This window comes from Pelophylax lessonae, assembly GCF_965119305.1.
Source record: "Pelophylax lessonae genome assembly, chromosome: 1".
Taxonomy (NCBI): domain Eukaryota; kingdom Metazoa; phylum Chordata; class Amphibia; order Anura; family Ranidae; genus Pelophylax; species Pelophylax lessonae.
The window spans coordinates 310,563,194-310,584,870 of record NC_138768.1 but is presented as its reverse complement, the minus strand read 5'-3'; the positions used below and the strand labels follow the sequence as shown (position 1 = coordinate 310,584,870).

Sequence of the window (21,677 nt, the reverse complement as noted above, 5' to 3'; positions counted from 1 at the left end):
GAGAATGGCTCCAATCATCTCTATAGCCTAAGATACCGGAAGCTACGAGCATTTCATGACTTCTGTTTTGCCAGAAATAAACAGCGCCATTGGGAAAGCATCTCATCACACCAATTTTGGTGTTGGCAGATGCGTTAAGGTCAGAGAAGAAATCTAGAGTCTAAAAGACCCCAATTTTTTATTTATTTTTTTTAAAAAAGAGTACCTGTCACTACAGATTGCTATCATAGGGGATATTTAAATTCACTGTGATAACAATAAAAATGATTAAAAAAATGAAAGGAAAGGTTTCAAAATAACATAAAGCAAAATAAATGAAAAAATCAAGCCCCCCCATGTCCCCCTGTGCTTGCGCGCAAAGGCGCATGCAAGTGTTGGTCTAGTGTCATATGTAAACCGCAATTGCAGCATGCATGTGAGGTATCGCCACGAACGTCAGGTCAAGGGCAGTAATTCTTGCAGTAGACCTCCTCTGTAAGGCTGGCCATACACTATACAATTTTCTTATTCCATTTCCTTTAGATTTACCTTAAACTATGTAGTGCAAGGGCCTGCCTGACTGCATACAAATTGAAAGTGTTTAGGTTTGACCCTATATTACATGGTTTTGGTAAATCTAAAGGAAAGTTGAACAAGAAAATTGTATAGTGTATGGCCAGGCTAAGTCTAAAGTGGTAACCTGTAAAGACTTTTAAAGGCTTTTAGAAATGTACGTAGTTTGCCTCTGCACAGGCGTGCACAATTTTTAAAGCATGTCATGTTTGGTATCTATGTACTCAGCATAAGATCATCTTTTAAATTTTATCAAACAATTTGGAATTATATAGTGTATTTGTGCATTTAATTGAAAAAAAATATTTTTTTCGCAGAAATTGCGTTTGGAAAATCTGTGCGCAAATAACGTGTGACAAAAAAATTTGCAACAGCCATCATTTTGTTCTGTAGGGCCTCTGCTTTAAAGAAATATATAATGTTTGGGGGTTCAAAGTTATTTTCTAGTAAAAAAAATATATATATTTTCATGTAAACAAAAAGTCACAGAAAAGGCTTGGTTTTCAAGTGGTTAAAGAGTGGGTGATGTGTGGATAAGATTGAGCATAAAACGCCGGGACAGTTCAAACACCCCCCAAATGACCCCTTTTTTAAAAGTAGACACCCAAAGCTATTTGCTGAGAGGCATATCGAGTCCATGGAGTATTTTATATTTTACCCTAAGTTTCGGGAAGGTGACTTTTTGTTTTTTACACAAAGTTGTCACTAAATGATATATTGCTCACACATGCCATGGGTATATGTAAAATGACACCCCAAAATACATTCTGCTGCTTCTCCTGAGTACAGGGATAGCACGGGTCTGAGACTTTTTGGGAGCCTAGCTGTGTATGGGACCCCGAAAATGAATCCCCACCTTCAGGTTTTCTAATGGCGTTAATTGCGTATTTTACCTCCGCACTACCTGTCACCGTTTCAGAGGCCCTGAAATTTCAAGATGGCAAAAACCCCCCTAAATGACCCCATTTTGCAAAGTAGACACTCCAAGCTATTAGCTGAGAGGCATGGTGAGTCCATGGAATATTTTATATTTTGCCACAAGTTGCGGGAAATTTATTATTTTTTTGTTTTGTTTTTTTTTTTTTACACAAAGATGTCACTAAATGATATATTGCTCACACATGCCATGGGTATATGCGAAATGACACCCCCTTTTGGCACCCACAGGCCCTCCAAAGCAGCAAGGGTGTTTCCCTTTTCCGCTTACTTTACAACATTGTCACAAAACAGTAGGGTTGTCCAAAACGCTCTATTGCAACGGTCCCACCTGACCCGCCTCTGCTCTCCACAGCGAATCACATGCGATGTCTGACATCGCAATAGTGTGAACCCAGTCTTAAAGGACTCAGGACCAGTTGTGGTGTGCAGCCATTTCTTCTTGAAATGCATATTGTACGGAGGCGAGCTGGGGCCTGCACCAACATATTGAGTCTCAAGCAAATCTATTTCACCTGGTTCGGTATATCTTCCATTGTCCATGTAGATCTTGTTTGCTCTGCTGTGGCCAGATTAGGCATGCAGTCAAGCAGGCACAATTTTTCTAGTCCTACTATAAACTGATCTGCTGCATGCATGTTTAGTTTCTGTGAGTATTTCATCTACTTTATACAGTATCAAAGAAAGCAAACTGGAGGATAGGAGGCAATTGTTTAGCATTCATTTAACCAGTTTACATGTTTTATTCATTTAACCTCCCCCCATCCGCGCTACAGCCTATATACGGCTGCAGCGCGGACTTGAATTTTCGGGAGGCCGTCTTTGTACGGCCTCCCAGCAACACCCCCCCCCCGCGCGCGCTCCCGCGAACGCGCAGCGGGGAAAATCTGTGTCGGCCATGTCCCTTGGACACGGCCGATCACAGATCGTGGTCAATGGCCAATCACAGCGGCCATTCACCACGTGATCGGGCCGTCCAATGAGCGATGATCTCATATGTAAACATATGAGATCCATCTCTCATCGCCGGCGCTCCTTCCTCACAGGGAGCCTGCAGTGTGAGGAAGGAGGGGGAGCCGTTAGCCGCCGGGGACACACAGGAATGTAATCAGGGCACTGATCACCACTGCCCTGATTACTAAAGGTAAAAACATACACAAATTGCACCCCCATCAGTGCCCGCCATCAGTGCCCCCCATCAATGCCCACAATCAGTGCCCATAGTGCTGCCAGTCAGTGCCCATCAGTGCCTGCTCATCTAGGCACTGATGAGCACTGACTGGCAGCACTATGGGCACTGAGTGTGGGCACTGATGGTGCTGCCCATCAGTGCCACCCGTCAGTGTCTAGTGCCATCCGCCAGTGCCCAGCAGTGCCACCTCTCAGTGCTCATCAGTGCCGCCTATCAGTGCTCATCAGTGCGGCATATTAGTACCTCCTCATCAGTGCCCATCAGTGCCACCTCATCAGTACCCATCAGTGCCACCTCATCAGTGCCCATCAGTGCAGCCTATCAGTGCCCATCAGTGCCGCCTCATCAGCGAACATCAGTGAAGGAGAAAAATTTATTTTCAAAATTTACTCGCAGAAAATAAGAAAAACTTATTTTTTTTTTTTCAAAATTTTGTATTTATACTTTTTTTTTGTAAAAAATAAAAAACCCAGAGATGATTAAATACCACCAAAAGAAAGCTCTATTTGTGTGAAAAAAATGATAAAAATTTCATATGGGTACAGTGTAGCATGACCGCGCAAATGTCATTCAAAGTGTGACAGCGCTGAAAGCTGAAAATTGGCCTGGATGGGAAGGGGGTTTAAGTGCACAGTAGGCAAGTGGTTAATGTACAAGGGATCTGTTGATCATACAATAACATATATCTTTGTTTTATATTGTAACTATTTGTTGCACAATGTGGACAAATCTTTGTCAAATAAAAGTGAGTTTTTGCAAAAAAAATCTTAACAGGTGGGACCGTCAGTATTTACATTTAAACCATCTATTTTGGCAAGTTAAACCTGTCCCTTTAGCATGGATTGTAGTGCCCTGGAAAAAGCAGCGAGGAAAGTGATGGGGTGAAAAATAGAGGAAGATCAGACTAGTGTACAGCCAGTGGGTATTCAAAAGTGAATTTCTTATACTTCCCAATTTCATAAAGTGATCCAACAAGTGACCTATCTTCTGGACTGCTACAACACAGCTACTGGGACACCTAGTACATGTACTCTCAATATCCCAAGCGCTCATTAAAGATGGTTGTCAGGGCACTTGAGCACTAAACAAATTGAAAGCTACTTTCAAAATACTAATGTAGAAGTCATTTGCAGTGCTTCTATAGCACCTAACCATTTTTTGTGTGTATCTTAAAGCTGGCTATATACTTGGCCATTTCATAGAGCAATTAAACTTTTCAGTCATTTTGTCCAATTGAAGCAATTAAAGGTGGTAGTATTGTTTTGAAAAGCAAAAAAAAAAGATGGGATTGAAATTGCCATAATATAAGCTGATAGAAAAATCGAATCCCTTTGAACTTGACAACATTGCAGTTTTTTTCTGTTTTCAGTTTGATCTTTCAACAAACTGTATAGAAGCTGTCAATTTATTGCCCAGTTTAGACTTTAAAAGCGACCCTATTTTGTTGGTCAGTTGCTTACTTTCGGACTCCTGGAGGCAGTATGGTTGAAGTTTACGTAAAATTGCCAGCATTATTGATAGCCGTGTATAGGCAGCTTGCTGATATAGTCATATTATTAAGACAGGTAAAATAACATGAATATTTATTTTTTGCTGAATCTATAATTCTTTATCAACATCATTACTGTGCTGTTTCTCTGCAGCACCCTACAGATGTGGATTATAGGGTTATGGCAACGTTTACAGAGTTTTATACCACCCTCTTGGGATTTGTCAACTTTCGCCTCTATCAGATTCTTAACCTGCAATATCCCCCTAAGGTAAGCGAATAAAAATGCACTTCTGTTTTTTGCTGGAAATTTGTGATATTAAAGTTACAATTAGTGCGTCTTCATGAATTGGGTGCTTACAGTTGTTGGGGTCCTTTCACACGTGTCATAAATAATAAATACAGATTCAGGTTACATCAGTTTATATTAGTTTGTACTTCAGTTAATTTCAAATCATTTTTTTTGCATCGCTTTTTGTTTATTTTTGCAGAAACCAATTACAGCTAAGAAAAGGATTTAAAAAATGAAACTGATTACATCTGTTTACATCCATTCAGATCAGTCTAAATGGAAAAAGACACAACCTTGTTCCTTTTTTAAAAAAAAAAAAAAAAAAATGTAGGCAGATGTAAATAATGATTATCGTTTACATCCGCCTGCACATAGAAATACATTGTGGTTCAGTCTGGGTCTGTCTGAAACGCTGAGACAGATCCAGACTGAATGGTTCACTGAAAGGAAATGTACACCGCTCCAGGTGAGGACAATCCAACCCTCAGGCAACTAGGTGCAAGTCCAGTCCGTGGTCTGGATCCACTCAACGTAAACAAACAGAGGTTTGACCGCACTCCAGTGGATGAAGATAAAATAATCCTTAAGATTATAAATCCAATAAGACAGGATAATTGAGCCACATAACTGATAGGCGATCTTAAATCGTGAAACGCGTCAGTTGTCTGTGGCTCGATTGTCTTGTTGGATTTTTAATCTTAATAAAGGATCATTTTATGCTCATCCACTGGAGCGAGGTCAAACCTCTTTTAGATCCAGACTGAATGCCTATGTGAAAGAACCCTTAACCACTTGCCGACCGCCGTAAGTACATTTACTGCAGCAGTCAGCCCCTCCTGGGCAAAGTGACGTAGTACTACGTCGCTAGCCCAGGAGCCTGTAGGGGGCGAGCGCGCGCCGCCAGAGGCACGCTTTCGTTCCGCTCATTCCCTTGCATCCCCGCGTGTGTGACCGGCGCGGGTCCAGTGTCACTCGTGACCTCCCGGTGGAGAGGGAGAAAGGCAGGCCGCTAATGTAAACAAAGCTGCATGTCATTCTCCCTGGTGTAACAGCAGAGATCATACGATCCTGCTATGTAGGATCGTATGTCTCTGTGGTTACATGAAAAGCCACACCCCTTTACAGTTAGAAGCACGCCCCTAGGGACACACTTAACCCCTGCATCTCTAATAAAGTTAACCCCTTCCCTGCCATTTTTATAGTAACAGTGCATATGTATAGCACTGATTACTGTAGTTATGTCACTGGTACCCCCAAAAGTGTCAGAAATGTCAGTCAAGGGTCCGATCTGTCCGCGGCAATGTCGCAGTCCCGCAAAAAAAAACGCAGATCGCCGCTATTACTTTTAAAAAAAAAAAAAAAAACAATAAAAATGACATAGATCTTTCCCTTTAGTAAACGCAATAACTTTTGCGCAAACCAATCAAAATACGCTTATTGCGATTTTTTTTTTTTATTTTTTTTCCCAACCAAAAATATGTAGCAAAAAAACAAATTGGCCTAAAATGTTAAATTTAGATTTTTACATTTTTTTTTCTGGGGAATTTCATATAAAAAAATGTGAAAAATGTTGTTTTTTCAAAATTTTCGCTCTTTTTGTTTATAGCGCAAAAAGGAAAAATCGCACAGGTGATCAAATAGTACCAAAAGAAAGCTCTGTTTGTGGGGAAAAAAAGGACGTCAATTTCATTTAGGTACAGCGTCGCATGACTGGGCAGTTGTCCGTTAAAGTCACGCAGTGCCAAATCCCAAAATAGGGCCTGGTCAGGAAGGGGGTTAAATCTTCCGGGGCTGAAGTGGTTAAAATGATACTAAAGGTTACATTTTTTCAAAATAAATTTCACTTGCTAAGATGAAGAATTACCTGACAACCTGTCTCTTGTTTCAAGGTTTTTCTTTCTTGCTGCTATAGCTGGTCACTCCAGCAAGTAGCTACAGTATCTAGATTCAATGTGTCACCTTTCCTTTTCACACCCTTTCGTGCGAGCTTTTTGACTGAGACTGGTGGAGTAGACCTGCATCTATTCAAACCCGACCCGTGCATGCAACTCCCCTTCTCATTCCACCAGGCTGATTGGCTGTCAGCGTCTGTGCTGTTCCCTAGGTGAGCACCCACTGTCACCCAAAAGGTTGGAGAAGCTGCACCATGGGACCAAGAGACTGTGGGGGTGAAATTGGACAAGTTTGTTGCATACATGCCATGCATGCTAAGTAGTTGGGGATATTTACCACACTGCTTAGCAGGCATGGATAAAAAAAAAAATAAATTAAAATTAGCGTATATTTCCACTATGAACAAACAACCCAGCTTAAAAATATGTAGGTTGATTGATGCAAATAGGTACATTGATGAGGTTGATGATGTAGGTACATTTATTTTTAGTGACTAAAAAAACAAGTACACATTTTTGTCTTATTTGTAAATGGCTACTTATGTCTTTCTGTTGAACGTAAGAGCTTTTCATCATTCGTTCTTGCCCGTTTTAACATTGTATTGCTTCCTGTGTTCCATCAGTTAGATTCTCAATCGGAGGCAGACCTGAAAGTGAATGATGAAGACAAATATGCTCTGGGGTCTGAAGCCTACATGGAGGTATGCTGCTGGGACAGAAGTTAAACTGACAATATAACTAATGTTTTACATCTGCTGTATTATACTGGTGCTCATTCTGATGTTTGTACTTCCGTTCTTGTCTTCTCATTGTTTTTTCATCGGCTCTTATGCATCAAGTTGCCAAGTGTCCTATTTCAGTTTGCCTGACATTCAGCCCACTGAGTCTGCTTACTCTTTCAGAAATTGACAGCTCTCAGTGCCAGTCTGTCTCGAGTGATTCCATCTGAACCTGAGGATCCAGAAGCGGAGCTTGATGAATTTCCCACAGATCCAGTGAGTAAGAATTTGTGGTAGCTAGTTATTTCACCATTGTGAGTGCTCAGCCAGGTGCTGGCAAAAAAATTCATTCTGTACGTATATTAGGTCTGTACCAATTTTTTATTTATTTTTTTAAAAGCTCCAACTGTATCTAAAGGTAAAAACATAATCTATTTTTAGTAGGGTTCAAAAGAAGACATGCTATTACTACATCTGTAAAGTAAACTAGCAGCAATGTAATATGAATTGTAATGTAATTGCTGTATTTAAATATACTGATTGGCTTCCTGATCACACCTGTGGATGCAAAATCTAACATTTCTCATCTGAAGTGACAAAACTATAATGCAGTTCCAGAAATGTAACTTTTCTGTGGAAAAAAATAAAACAATTTATTATCCCATACCTCCAAAAATCATAACGCACCAGGAAGAAGGAAACAAAATTTGTATGGGGCAAACTCCATAGTCGGTAATTGCTGACCTATCTGAAAATGTTAGTTGGCTGGGTTGTCATGCTGGTCCAAAGGCCGTAAAGCTTGTCTAAACCCAAGAACAAAAATACATTTTTATTGCAGCTTACCAGTCCATAGATGTGGTGGCTGCATTTTTTCCTTTTTTTTTTTTTCTGTATTTTCTCTCTTGATTAGGATCTTACCTAGGGTGACAACTCTCACTCACCATACTGTATCTATGGATGAGGTGCACCATTGTCAGTCTAGGCCAGGAATTGTGTTAAGGAATTAGATTACCTCCCTCATATTGATTACATCGATGGGAGGTGTTCTGTAGTCCACAGCGATAGCTAGTTACAATGCTGTGGTAATACTGATAACAGTGCAGCCCAAGCACAAGAAGTTTTCAGTTCAAAAGACTTCTTACAAGGGCTTTTGTAAACTTTAAATAGTTTTTGTCAATGACCTTGAACAAGTATGCTTGTTCAGGTTTTACTTTGACTTTAGCTACATACTTATTCCTACTCGGTGCGTCAGAAAATATTGAACTCAAAGACAGTCGTGTCCTCTGAACACGGGAGTTCAATCACTTGGCACAGGCGCCGTTCAATGTATGGTTTGGATTTTCTGAATGAATGTAAAGTGTTCTCTGATTGGATAGGGTGGGGCATGTAACACTTTCCACCTTGTCTAATCAGATAAATTCTTTGGTGCCTGTGCTGAGCAGTGGACCTCCTTTATTTAATAAGCCAGCCACTTAACATGGGACCTGGAAGCTAGTAGAGATCACTGGAGTTGCGGTGTCTTATTCACCGATTCCTAGCTTCCAGGGGCGTCAGCCATGTATGGGTATGTAGGCAGTTACATTTAACACTGTAAAAACCTGGCATTCTTCTTTAAAGTAGTTGTAAGGGCAGAAGGTTTTTTTTATCTTAATGCATTCTATGCATTAAGATAAAAAACCATCTATGTGCAGCAGTCGTCTTCAGCCCCCATAATACTTACCTGAGCCCATCTCGATCCAGCACGAGAGACTCGGCTGTCCGGCACTCTTCCTCCTGATTGGTTCCCGCTGCTGTCAAAGTCAGTGAGACATTGAGGGGAGAGGGGCAGGGGCCGAGGCACGTCTCCGTTTCTGAATGGGTACATGGAGCTGCAGCTTGGCTTTGTCACCCCATAGCAAGTAGGGATGTAACAATATCAAAATCTCACGGTACGATACAATTTCGATATTGACCTCACGGTACGATATTTATTGCGATATTGTGGAAAAGCTCATGGTATTGTTAAATAGCTCATGATAGTGTTTGTGATGATAATAGCGAAAAAATACCAACATTTATTCTGCTTTTGCCAGTCAACAGGCAATTTATTGTTGTATTTATGGATCCATGACAACATAAAACACTGATCACATAGTGCTTTTAAAGTGCAAGTTGTAGTCAGGAACATCAATATTCTGTATAGTAATATTTGGTTGCATAACTGATTCTTCTGTGCAATGTTCAAGTTAAGAAGCAGCTAGAACAATTGTAAACAAACAATAGGCAATTCCCTTTAAGTGCAAACAAAGATCAAGTTAAGTCAGGTTTAAATGTGCAAGGCAAATAAAGGCAGCCTTTTAAAACTGGTATTTAGGAACATAACTTAAACTTAAATAAAATAGTCAAAAAGCCTTTAAAAAAAAACATTGACCTATCATTTAGCTTATGTTCACGTTTTTCATCAGAAAGATCAAAATATCTACATTGCAAGGAAAAAAAAAAAAAAAAGTAAAAAAAATCCTTAAACTCTGGTCTATGTTAACAATGATTTGTTCCGCGGGACTGTGTTTATTCCTCTTGCTTTTTGACGGACACCTGTCCTTTTAATATTGTAACCCAACCGCGACGATATCGAGACACGACCACAACGATATCGAGACGACCACGGCGATACGATATCGCGATATCTTCGATATCGTTACATCCCTAATAGCAAGCTGCTTGCTGTGGGGGCAATCAGCAGGAAGGAGAGGCTAGAAGCGCCAAAGAGGGACCGGAGAAGAAGAGGATCTGGGCTGCTCTGTGCAAAACCACTGCACAGAGCAGGTAAGTATAACATGTTTATTTTTATACCAAAAAAAAGAAGTATTGCTTCAAAGGAAGCCTGTATTCAAGAAATATATAGGCTGCCTTTACTATCTTTTTTTTGTGGAGGAACTATTTCTCTTACAGATTTGCAGATGCTCTGTCTTTACTATGTTGATTCATTGACCTCCAATAAAACCTACACAGTTATGACTTGGTTGTTGCATACTTGTTCCAGGTTAGGCATTGAGACAGCAGTCTAGCGTTTTCTGGCAGCCTCCACTTTTCTCACAATACAGGTTTCCCTGAACTGTCTTATGTGATGTATTTGAAGGTTATATAGCATAATAGGATTTCTCATTATGAACTCTCGTACAGGAGAATGACAACCTTCAGGAGGAGCAAAGAAAGCAGCAGCAGGAAGAAGAGAAACACAAATCTTTGTTTGTGGGCCTTAAATTCTTCTTGAACAGGGAGGTACCTAGAGAAGCCCTGGCATTTGTCATTCGGTGAGTCAGAAAGGAGCTCTAATTTTTATAATTTTGGTCGGTCATTGAATGTACTACCGCTGTTGCAGTATTATGCAAATTATTTTTTTTTCTTTCCGGTTTATTGTCGTGCCCAGATTTTTCAATAAAATGTTATTTGGGGAAAAAAATTATATATCTCTATCTATATAGACAAATTATATGCATCATTATTCTATAGATAGTTATATATAGATAGATAGAGATACATACATACATACATATATATATATATATATATATATATATATATTAGATGTTAATCTTAACTTTATTAAGCTATTCTTGCCAACTAAATTTCGGACAGATTGGAGAGGGATTAGAACACCCCTCTGTCCTTCTTCTTTTTTTTCTTTTTTTTTTCTTTTTGTTTGGTGTCTGTGGAAATTCACCCTGTCTATTTATCCTGTTTACCGTGATCATTGAAATTTGACACCAGAACAGTAATATAGGGGAAATCATTTAATGATGACACTAGTTCTGTCAACACCCCAGGACTTCCTGTTTTTGCTATGGGGCAGGAAAATTTGTATGACTGACACAGATGCAAAAAAAAAAAAAATGTATAAACCTCACTTACAGTATGTACAAACGGTTTGCCTTTAGTTTAACTTTCATAGTCCTTGTTTTTGTCTTTATATTATTGCGCAAACTGTTCTTGACGTATTGTTTTGCATGCATTGCGTCTCAACAGGAGTTTTGGGGGTGAAGTTTCATGGGACAGCACACTCTACATAGGAGCAACATATGACAGCTCTGAGCCTACCATCACTCATCATATTGTGGACCGCCCAAATGTGCAGACTCAGATCATCAACAGGTAACCAGATTAAAATCTCAGATCTAGCCTCCATTGTATACTTGGTTGTTAAAAAAAATGCTAAAGGATTGTAGTTATTTAGGGCTCCCAGAGCTCTTGTCATAATGTGCAGTATAGACTGTTCACTATCATTTTTTAGACTGAACTTTAGTTCTACTTTAAATGCCATTTCTCAAGGTATTTTTTTGTTATTGTTCAGGTCTGCTGTGGTATAAACCTTGCCTGTAGGTGATTGGATACAAATGAAACTGTTCTTCCCTTGTAGGCTTTGCTCTCCTGACAGACATTATTATATCTTAACATGTATTCCACGAAGGTTCATTTTACAGAAAGCAAGCTAGAGGAAGAGTTTGCAGGAGCCTGACATTTCACCTGTGGCCCACTGATTGCTGGTGCAATGCTCCTGTGAAAAAAAAAACACAATAAATGCCTTTAAGCTTTTTGAGAGGGTATTGGTAAATATTAGCACGCACACACAAAGTTCTGTACAGATGAGAGAAAAATGTTAGACACTGCTTTAGTCAGCAAATTGTTAAATTTGTAAACTTTATGGTTTTAATACAGTTCAAGCTAATGGAATACTGGAAAAAAAATTAGTATAACATCTACATTTAAAGTTAATTTCGTTTTTTTAATTAATATTAAAGCAGATGCAAAACTTAACTGGATGACATTTACTTTGTTAAAGAAGTTTCTATCTCCCATAATATGCCTCTTTGCAACCACTTTGTCTACATCCATGCCCTCTGGGGTGGCCTTCCTGATGCTGACAACAGTGAACTCTTTGCCTGTGTAATGTGTGTTGGGACTGGCATTTGTAGCCTCCATTGGAAGCCCATAATAACAGGGTGACAACACAGAAGCATAATTAGGAGACAGGGACTGAGCTTTATCATTGCAAAACAAAGTGCCTAACCAAGGACCTTCCTGGTAGGATAACTGTTAATTTTTTTATGTTTCATATTGTAAAAACATTGAAAATAACTTTTGAAATGACATTGCCATTGTGGGGTTTATTTACTAAGGCTAAAGAGACCAAAATTAGTCACAATTCTCCAGAGAAACCAATCAGCTTCTAACCTCAGCTTGTTTAAGCTTTAGCAATAAAACCTGTAAGCTGATTGGTTTCTCTGCAGAATTCTGACCAATTTTGCCCTCTCCAGCCTTAGTAAATAAAGCCCTTTAAGTTTTATGGTTGAGATTGGGGTTACATTTTAATCCTTGTTGCTGCCTGTGACATATTTTTTATGAAGCAGGCCATAAATGAGATCTTCAAGACCAGTGTAGTTGCATTCTAATTGCTAGTGACGGTTGCATCTTCCAATGTTTAGTGTAGGTTAAAAAATATCTTTCAAAGCATAATGGACCTTTGAAAGCACACTGATCCGTTTTTGGGGTAAATAAAAGCGAAAGAATAATGCATAAAAAATGTATTCCTTTAAATCCTATGTAAAACATCACACTGCGGTTGCTGTGTATTTTAAAAAATCCTACATGCTGCATCCTGGGTGCATCCGGGGGGGGGGGGGGGGGGGTTGTTATGTCCTACAGAAAGGGCCTATACCCCATAAATCTGCTGCATCTGTTTGTAAACCTGGTACAAAAATTGCCTTCTGTATCTGTTTTCTATTCCAGCATGACAGAGAACTTAATATTCTAACCATACACTTTTGAATCTGGTTCCATTTTCCTCTGCAGATATTATGTTCAGCCACAGTGGGTTTTTGACTCCGTGAATGCCCGTCTACTTTTGCCTGTGGAAGACTACTTTCCAGGGGTGTTGCTACCTCCCCATCTTTCACCATTTGTGGTGGAGAAGGAAGGCGATTACATTCCACCAGAAAAGCAACGTCTCTTGGCACTGCAGAGAGGAGAGACACTTGGTAACTATTCAACAAATAATGATAACTTTATACAGTTACAAGAACTAAAAGCTAAATAAAGGGGATTACCACCATGACCAGGGTGCTTCTAAGAGCTGAGCTGCATTTTGTCAAACTATATAACTAGCCCATAAATCGGTATATTTCAATTTACAGCGCCGTGTACATGAAAATTTCTAAGCCAGAAATAGATATGTATGGAATAGAAATAGCCTAGCACCAATACTAAATGATGTACAATCAGATTAATACAACCCCAGTTTTAAAAAAGTTAGGGCGCTGTGTAAAAATGTATTTTGTGTTGCTGCCATCAATTTCAAACTTATCTTCTTTTTTTGTCTTAACCGCTTGACGACCAGCAGCGTACCCACTGGACTTTGAGTGTTTATACAGGGATGATGCATGATTTTTCGACCCGATGGTCGACTTTTTTGTTAAAGCAATCCTAGTGGCTAATTAGCCACTGGATTGATTTTACAAGCAGTGGGAGGGAATGTCTGAAAACGTCCTCCAGCTGGCCGGAGACCCGAACGGAGTCGAAATCGGCTTCAATTGGGTCTCCGATCTAGTAACCCGGAAGCCATGTCATGACATCACTTCCAGTTTACAGAAGACTTAAAGGCGCCAAATAAAAAAAAAAAATGACAGCATTCAAAACAGCCAAACTTGGTGTTTTGAATGCTTTTAAGTGGAAAGGAGGGATTTGGGGTCTTATAGGCCCCAGATCCCTCCATAAAGAGTACCTGTCACTTCCTATTACTGTCACAAAGGATGTATACATTCCCTCTGACAGCAATAAAAGTGATCAGAAAAAAAAAAAAAAAAAAATTAAAGGGATAGTGTAAGAATAAAAAAAAATAAAAATTTAAAGCGCCCCATCCCACAATGCTTGCGCGCAGAAGCGAACACATACATAAGTCGTTCCCTCAAATGTAAATGTGTTCAAACCACACGTGAAGTATTCCAGCGATCGTTGGCGCGAGAGCAATAATTCTAGCAGTATCCACAAACTGGTAACCTGTAGAAATTTTTAAAGTGTCGCCTATGGAGATTTTTAGATACCATAGTTTGTCGCCATTCCACGAGTGTGCGCAACTTTAAAGCATGATATGTTGGGTATCTACTCGGTGTAACATCATCATTCACATTATACATTAAAAAAAAAATTTTAATTCGTGAAAGTGTATTTCTTCCAAAAATTGCATTTGAAAGCCCGCTGTGCAGATATAGTGTGACATAAAATATTGCAACGATTGCTATTTTATTCTCTAGGGTCTCTGCTAAAGAAAATGTATATCTTTGGGGGTTCTAAGTAATTTTCTAGTAAAAAATGCTGATTTTTAACTTCTAAACAAGAAGTGTTAGAAAAAGGCTTAGACCTGAAGGGGTTAAAATAAAAAAAAGGTGTTTTTTTTCCCTCAAAATTACGTTTGAAAAACTGTTGCGTAAATACCGTGTAACATAAATTGCAACAACCAACATTTTATTCTCTAGGGCCTCTGCTTTAATATATAATGTTTTGGGGTTCTAAATAATTTTCTAGCAAAAAATACAGGATTTTTACATGTGAACAAAGTGTAATAAAAGGCGGAGTCTTCAAGTGGTTAAAATTGTAGTTTCCATTTAAACATTTGATATGTTTTCTATCCTGAATAAAATATGGATTTATGAGATTTGCAAATGATTGAATTCTGTTTATGTAGATTTTACACAGCATCCCAACTTTTTTGGAATTTGGGGTGTTTGCACAACCCACCTAACTGCAGTTTAAAGATCTTATATAGTGCCTTGCAAAAGTATTCACTCCCCTTGACTTTTTAACTATTTTGTTACATTACAGCCTTAAGTTCAATGTTTGTTGATCTGAATTTTATGTGATGGATCAGAACACAATAGTCTACGTTGGTGAAGTGAAATGAGAAAAATATATACATACAACTGTTTTTTTAGAAACAGAAAATTGGCATGTGCTTATGTATTCACCCCCTTTGTTATGAAGCCCATAAAAAGCTCTGGTGCAACCAATTACCTTCAGAAGTCACATAATTAGTGAAATGATGTCCGCCTGTGTCAGGGCTTGACAATCCCCGGGCGCCAGGTCGCATTTGCGACTAGAATTAGCGACCTGGCGCCTGGGGTGCCCTGCAGGAGGTGTCCTGTCCCTTTTGCGCCCCCACCTCCTTCCCCGAGTGCACGGACTTCCGCGCCGTCCAAAAATTGAGGCCCTGGCTTTTCGGCCTTCTTCTGTGAGATGAGAGAGGCTGGGGAACTGGCGCCCTCTTGTGGTGGCCGGGAGTAATGCCTTTCCATCTCCTTCCAAACAGGAGAGGAGAGGGAAGTTTTTGCAGGCTTCATCTCTCTGTCCAGTTACCTTTGCTTAAAGGTAAGTGGACAGGGAGTGGGGTTATTATTCATTTATTTTTTAAATTTAAAAAAAATAATAATTTTTTTTTTTTTTTTTTAATTCTATTATTATTATTATATATATAATCTTTTTTTTTTTTTTTTCCTCATCACCGTGCCACAGCCGAAGGCCCCTTTCACACGGGCTGTCTGATCAGGTCCGCCTGTCAGTTTTTCAGGCAGACCTGATCGGACCCTTCATTCTCCTCTATGGAGCAGTAATCTGCCACCATCTGATCCTGTCCGCCAAAAACAGACAAATGGTGGTTCTATTTTCTATCCATCCCGTGGATCGGATCAGATGGCATCAGATGGAAAGAGACAGTCTGTTTCCATCCAATTGCGCTATAGAGGAGAGTGGGGTTCTATCCATTTTATTAAATAAAGCTTGGTTGTTAGTTTAAAAAAAAAAAAAACTGGCTCCTAACTTTTTTAGCTGGCTCCTAGATTTCAGGCAAATTTGTCAAGCCCTGGCCTGTGTGCAATCTAAGTGTCACATGATCTTTTATTACATATACACACCTTTTTTTGAAAGGCCTCAGAGGCTGCAACACCTAAGCATGAGGCACCACTAACCAAACACTGCCATGAAGACCAAGGAACTCTCCAAACAAGTAAGGGACAATGTTGTTGAGAAGTACAAGTCAGGGTTAGGTTATAAAAAAAAAATATCCAAATCTTTCATGATCCCCAGGAGCACCATCAAATCTATCATAACCAAATGGAAAGCACATGGCACAACAGCAAACCTGCCAAGAGATGGCCGCCCACCTAAACTCAGGGAGTGGGCAAGGAGGACATTAATCAGAGCACAGAGACCTAAGGTAACACTGGAGGAGCTGCAGAGTTCCACAGCAGAGACTGGAGTATCTGTACATAGGACGACAATAGGCCGTACGCTCCATAGAGTTGGGCTTTATAGAGTGGCCAGAAGAAAGCCATTACTTTCAGCAAAAAAACAAAATGGCACGTTTTGAGTTTGCGAAAAGGCATGTGTGAGACTCCCTAAATGTATGGAGGAAGGTGCTCTGGTCTGATGAGACTAAAATGTAACTTTTTCGGCCATCAAAGAAAACGCTATGTCTGGTGCAAACCCAACACATATCACCCAAAGAACACCATCCCCACAGTAAACCACACAGTGGTGGCAGCATCATGCTGTGGGGATGTTTTTCAGCAGCCGGGACTGGGAAACTGGTCAGAGTTGAGGGAAAGATGGATGGTGCTAAATACAGGGATAGGCCCCTTTCACGCGGGCGATCCGATCCGCCTATCAGTTTTTCAGGCACACCTGATCAGATGCTCCATGCATTCCTGTGGGGCAGCGGATGTCAGCGGAGACCCGCTGACACCCGCTGCTATCCTATTCCGATCCTGTCCGTAAAATCCGGACGGATGGAAACCTAATCGGATGAGAGCGAACAGGCGGTCCGTTCTCATCCGATCTCCCCAGAGAAGACAGCGGGGATCTGACAGCTCCATCTCTGCACGCAGAGCGGAGATGGAGCTGTCATCTGCCTGCTCAGCGGGGATCGGCGGATCGATTCCATGCTAAGCAGAACAGACTCCGTCGGGCGGTGCGCCCGTGTGAAAGGGGCCATATTCTTGAGCAAAACTTGTACCACTCTGTGCGTGATTTGAGGCTAGGACGGAGGTTCACCTTCCAGCAGGACAATGACCCCAAACACACTGCTAAAGCAACACTTTAGTGGTTTAAGGGGAAACGTGTAAATGTGTTGGAATGGCCTAGTCAAAGCTCAGACCTCTATCCAATAGAAAATCTGTGGTCAGACTTAAGGATTGCTGTTCACAAGCGCAAACCATCCAACTTGAAGGAGCTGGAGCAGTTTTGCAATGAGGAATGGGCAAAAATCTCAGTGGTAAGATTTCACAAGCTCATAGAGACTTATCCAAAGCCACCTGGAGCTGTGATTGCCGCAAAAGGGGACTCTACAATGTATTGACTTTAGGAGGTGAATAGTTATGCATATTGACTTTTTTCTGTTATTTTGTCCTAATTGTTTGCTTCACAAAAAAAAAAAAAAAAAAAACCTCTTCAAAGTTGTGGGCATGTTCTGTAAATTAAATGATGCAAATCCTCAAACAATCCATGGTAATTCCAGGTTGTGAGGCAACAAAACACGAAAAATGCCAAGGGGGTGAATGCTTTTGCAAGGCACTGTTCATTCGATTGTATGTTATGTGGAATGCATTTTTTCCAAATTATTAGCATAGCTACTCCTATCCAGCATTAACTATATCTTGCTTGAATTGAGATTGTTGTCTTTATTTTGTTAAATAACTAACAGACAAGGAGGAGGATGAAGATGAAGAAGAGGAAGATGAAGAGGAGGATGATGATGATGAAGAGGAAGAGGATGATGAGGTAGAAGAGGAGGAGAATGAAGAGGATATAGAGAGTGATAAGAAGTTGAGAGAAAGAGAAGATGAACAGTTTAGGGGGAAGGTAATGTACAACGTGCCTAAACCTTCTCTTTTGACCAGCTGTCTTTCTGCCCTAATTTTGATTGCATATTTTGTCCTGTCACACACAGAAGCTAAATGTAAAGGTAACGGCAGGCACTGTAAAGCTAGAGGACAAAGCTAGAGCAGTTGAACGAGAAAAGAATGAGGAAAAGCGTCTGGCTATCATGATGATGAAAAAGAAAGAAAAGTATCTGTACAACAAAATCATGTTTGGCAAGAAGCGTAAAGTTAGAGAGGTAAGATTTCTCTATCAGAATTGTTTGTCAAAAATGGGGCTTATACATGAACGTCGGTTTAAGATCAAACTTGTAAAAATTTAGTAACCTTTGCAAAATTTGAGAACTGGAATCTTGTGATAATGTAATGTGAGCTAATATCTGTTGATGCCACTGCTGCGTGTGACCTTTATACAAAGCCATTGTTCGTCTTCCAGGGGGTAAATTGTCCTAATTCATTAACTCACAGCAAGCAAGTATCTTTTACCATTTCACACAAAGGGGGAAACATTTTTTTTTTTTATTGGAAGCTATGGTACAACATTGAGAAGATCGCGCTTCCCTTCAACATTCTTAAAAATTAAGGTTTATGCATGATGTGAAAATTAAGATCTCTGGATTGTAATTTAGATTTATTGTTCCCTTAAGAGCAATCCTTTCAGTAACTTTAGAAGTATGCATGAAAATACATTTCCGACTTACACACCAGTAAGTAGTAGGACTTTCCATAAATTTATTATTGAAAATCAGTCTTTGGGCTCCAGTCTCATGACTTTGCTTAACCTCCCTGGCGGTATTCCTGAATGTGGCTCGGGGTTAACTTTTAGTACCAAAAGCGGTAACCCCGAGCCACTCTCGGGATTATCCCGCGCCACACTCGGGACTACCCCGCAATGTTACTCGCCTTCTCTGCTCTCCCCCGCTGTCCTCCCCGGCATCCTGACAGTCTCTCCCCGCTCTGTGCACGGCCGATTGCCGGCACTTGCCTTCCAGTTCCCTCCTGCAAGCGTTGCGACGCAGGGGGGTGGAACCGGCGGAAAATTCAAAAGTGTAAAAACAGAAATGACCTGATACAAAGCTGTGATCCTAACAAATCACGCTGTATCATGCCATTTCACCACAGGATTTCACCTGGTGATTTTTCCAGTGCTCTGCCTGTGCTTTTCCAGTGCTTTGTGCCTTGAAAATTTTGAACGACCATGGAGTCCAAAAAGCATTCTTTTTGTGCAAAAGCGCTTTAAGACGAACTGGAAAACAGAAACAGCGAAACTGAGTTACTTGAAGAACTGAGTGATGGCGATCGTGGGAAAATTCGTCATCAGGTATGGAAAGTGAGGACAGCGACGATTCTGATTTCTCTTTCTGGCACATAGCTTGTAGAATTTGGGAAGTATATCAAATGATTCTTCAGAATTTCCAATGGAGCTAGCTGCTTGCGAAACAGTGAAGAGGGATCCAAGAAGAGGATGATTCAGGCTGCCCTGTGTAAAACAAACTGCACAGAGGAGGTAAGTATAATGTGTTTATTAAAAAAAAAAAAGAGACTTTACAATCACTTTAAGACCTACTTTAACCATATGAGCAATGTAATAATGCAGTGACAAAACTTTATACTGTTAGGGCTTGCATGTAATTGTTTTTAGTACAACTATAGGATTTTCTTTCATTTTTAGATTTGGATAGAATGCTAGGGATTAGAACCAGTTTTTTACTGCCCATCAAAAGCCTAACATGGCAGCTGGGGGGAGGGATTGTACATATGCCATGGCTGCAATGTGTGAAAGTAGCCTAAGGCCCCTTTCACACAGGCGGGACCGTTCAGATCCGCCTGTCCGTTTTTTTGGCGGATCTGAACGGTCCCCCCATGCATTCCTATGGGGCATCAGATGTCAGCGGAGACATGTCCGCTGACATCCGACCCGATCCCATCCGTCCAATCTGGACGGATGGAAACCCTATTTTCCATCCGTCCATCGGATCGGGTGAGAACGGACTGACGGTCCGTTGACATCCGATTTCCCCCATAGAGATGCATGGGGAACTGTCAGCTATGTCTCCGCACGCAGCACGGAGACACAGCTGTCCTCCTGCTGCTCAGCGGGGGATCGGCGGCTCGATCCCCCGCTGAGAAAAACGGACTCCGTCCAGCGGACGGAATGTGTGAAAGAGCTCTAAGACTGGATCTCGCATTGAAAAGATATCCTGTCCCTTCCTGTTGAGTCAAAATAGACTGTGGTTTTAACCCTCTGCTACTGTGGTTTTAACCCTCCCCCTACCGTTTTAAAAGATTAGAACCTTTTGCTGACTTGTTTTTTTTTTTTTTTTTTTTTTTACAGGCTAATAAGCTGGCAACGAAGAGAAAGGCCCATGATGAAGCTGCCAAAGCTGAACGCAAAACCAAGAAGTCAAAATAGCATTGATGTTTGCCAAAGTCAACACCCTCTCCATCCTTTTAAATGGCATATTTTAAAGCCTTTTACAGTGTAGTCCTAACTACATATGACAAGGAGAAGTTTTTGGGTATCTACACCTTCGTAATAATGCATGGAGGAAGTGTCACATGCATTATCGCTTATCTATCCATTAGTGGTTGTTAGACCCAATGACAAGCTGTGAGATGATATCCTCCTAAAACCTGTTATACAGACTGTATTTTGTAAATAAAAGTTCCTGGACACAACACTCTTTGGTATATTTCAGAGGGGATGAGAGTGAGTGCTTCTATACTTCTGGCATTCTAAGGCAAAGCGTCAAAAGCCTCCCCAGCCATCCGGTACAACAGAGGAGGTATTTCAAGTGAAACCCCAGAAGAAAACCTTTTTTTATATACTTTTGATTGGTCCAGCTAAGTTACCTCCAATGTGTATTCTGTTTGCAGAATAAAAGGTTTAGTGAAATGTGAGTGCCAGGATCGCAGAGCTGGAAGATCAAAGCTGGCCGTAGTATTTGGCATAAATACAACGAAGATTTTTAGCAGCCCCGGCAGCATTCCATATGTAGTACATATCCAGCATTAGTGTTAGCTGGACCAATCAAAGGTATAAAAAAAAAAGTTTTTTCTGCAGGGTGGGGGTCCACTTATTAATATAGAAGGAGTTGGAAAGCATGCGAGCTCATTAATCAGTTGTACAACAGACCAGCACTGTAGTGAATCGCTACAAAATTTTTTTATCCCTGCGCATTTCATCTTGTCTTTTGATCTACAGAGGTTTTAAGAGCATTTGCCTTATCTAGTCATTTAGTGTCAGATCAGGGAAAGTGGCCAGGCCTACTCAGGGGAAAATTGTTTGGCTTGGATGGATTTTTCTGTCCAATCACTTTGGTTTGACCTTTGGCAGGTGGGTGCTTTTCCCCTCCACGTGCTCAATGCAGACTTGTTTGTAGAAAGACCTTTCTGTGACCAGGTCACGAATGCATGGCCAGCTCCTTTCTAATGTCTGTAGGGCAGCTTAAGACTAACCTTTTAGCCCTGGTGGACACTAAATGCGGCTTTGAAATCGCGCTACTTCAGCGGGCTTTCAAAGCCCCAGTCAGTGTGATTTCATGTGAGGCTTACCGACATCATGCAAGTGTGACCTTAATGCACAGATAACAATGCAATTCGCACATGAAATTGTAAAAAAAAAAAGGAACCTTTTCAAAGTCGGTGCAAAGTGTTATCGCACCAATTTGAACAGTTCCATAGCCAGAAATAGGGTGCTACTT

The 21,677-nt window shown here is 40.6% G+C and overlaps 1 protein-coding gene across 1 annotated transcript in view; it reads left to right on the top strand.

Annotated features, from left to right (window-relative positions):
• Positions 1-20,652, top strand: part of PES1 (pescadillo ribosomal biogenesis factor 1) — a 207,981-nt gene extending 187,329 nt beyond the window's left edge. The window contains exons 10-18 of the mRNA XM_082256075.1: positions 4,324-4,440; positions 6,977-7,054; positions 7,256-7,348; positions 10,235-10,365; positions 11,078-11,203; positions 12,902-13,086; positions 17,817-17,956; positions 18,045-18,212; positions 20,309-20,652. Of these exons, the coding sequence (XP_082112201.1) occupies positions 4,324-4,440; positions 6,977-7,054; positions 7,256-7,348; positions 10,235-10,365; positions 11,078-11,203; positions 12,902-13,086; positions 17,817-17,956; positions 18,045-18,212; positions 20,309-20,386 (1,116 nt within the window). The 3' untranslated portion in view covers positions 20,387-20,652. The remainder of the gene's footprint in view (positions 1-4,323; positions 4,441-6,976; positions 7,055-7,255; positions 7,349-10,234; positions 10,366-11,077; positions 11,204-12,901; positions 13,087-17,816; positions 17,957-18,044; positions 18,213-20,308) is intronic.
• Positions 20,653-21,677: the final 1,025 nt, after the last annotated feature.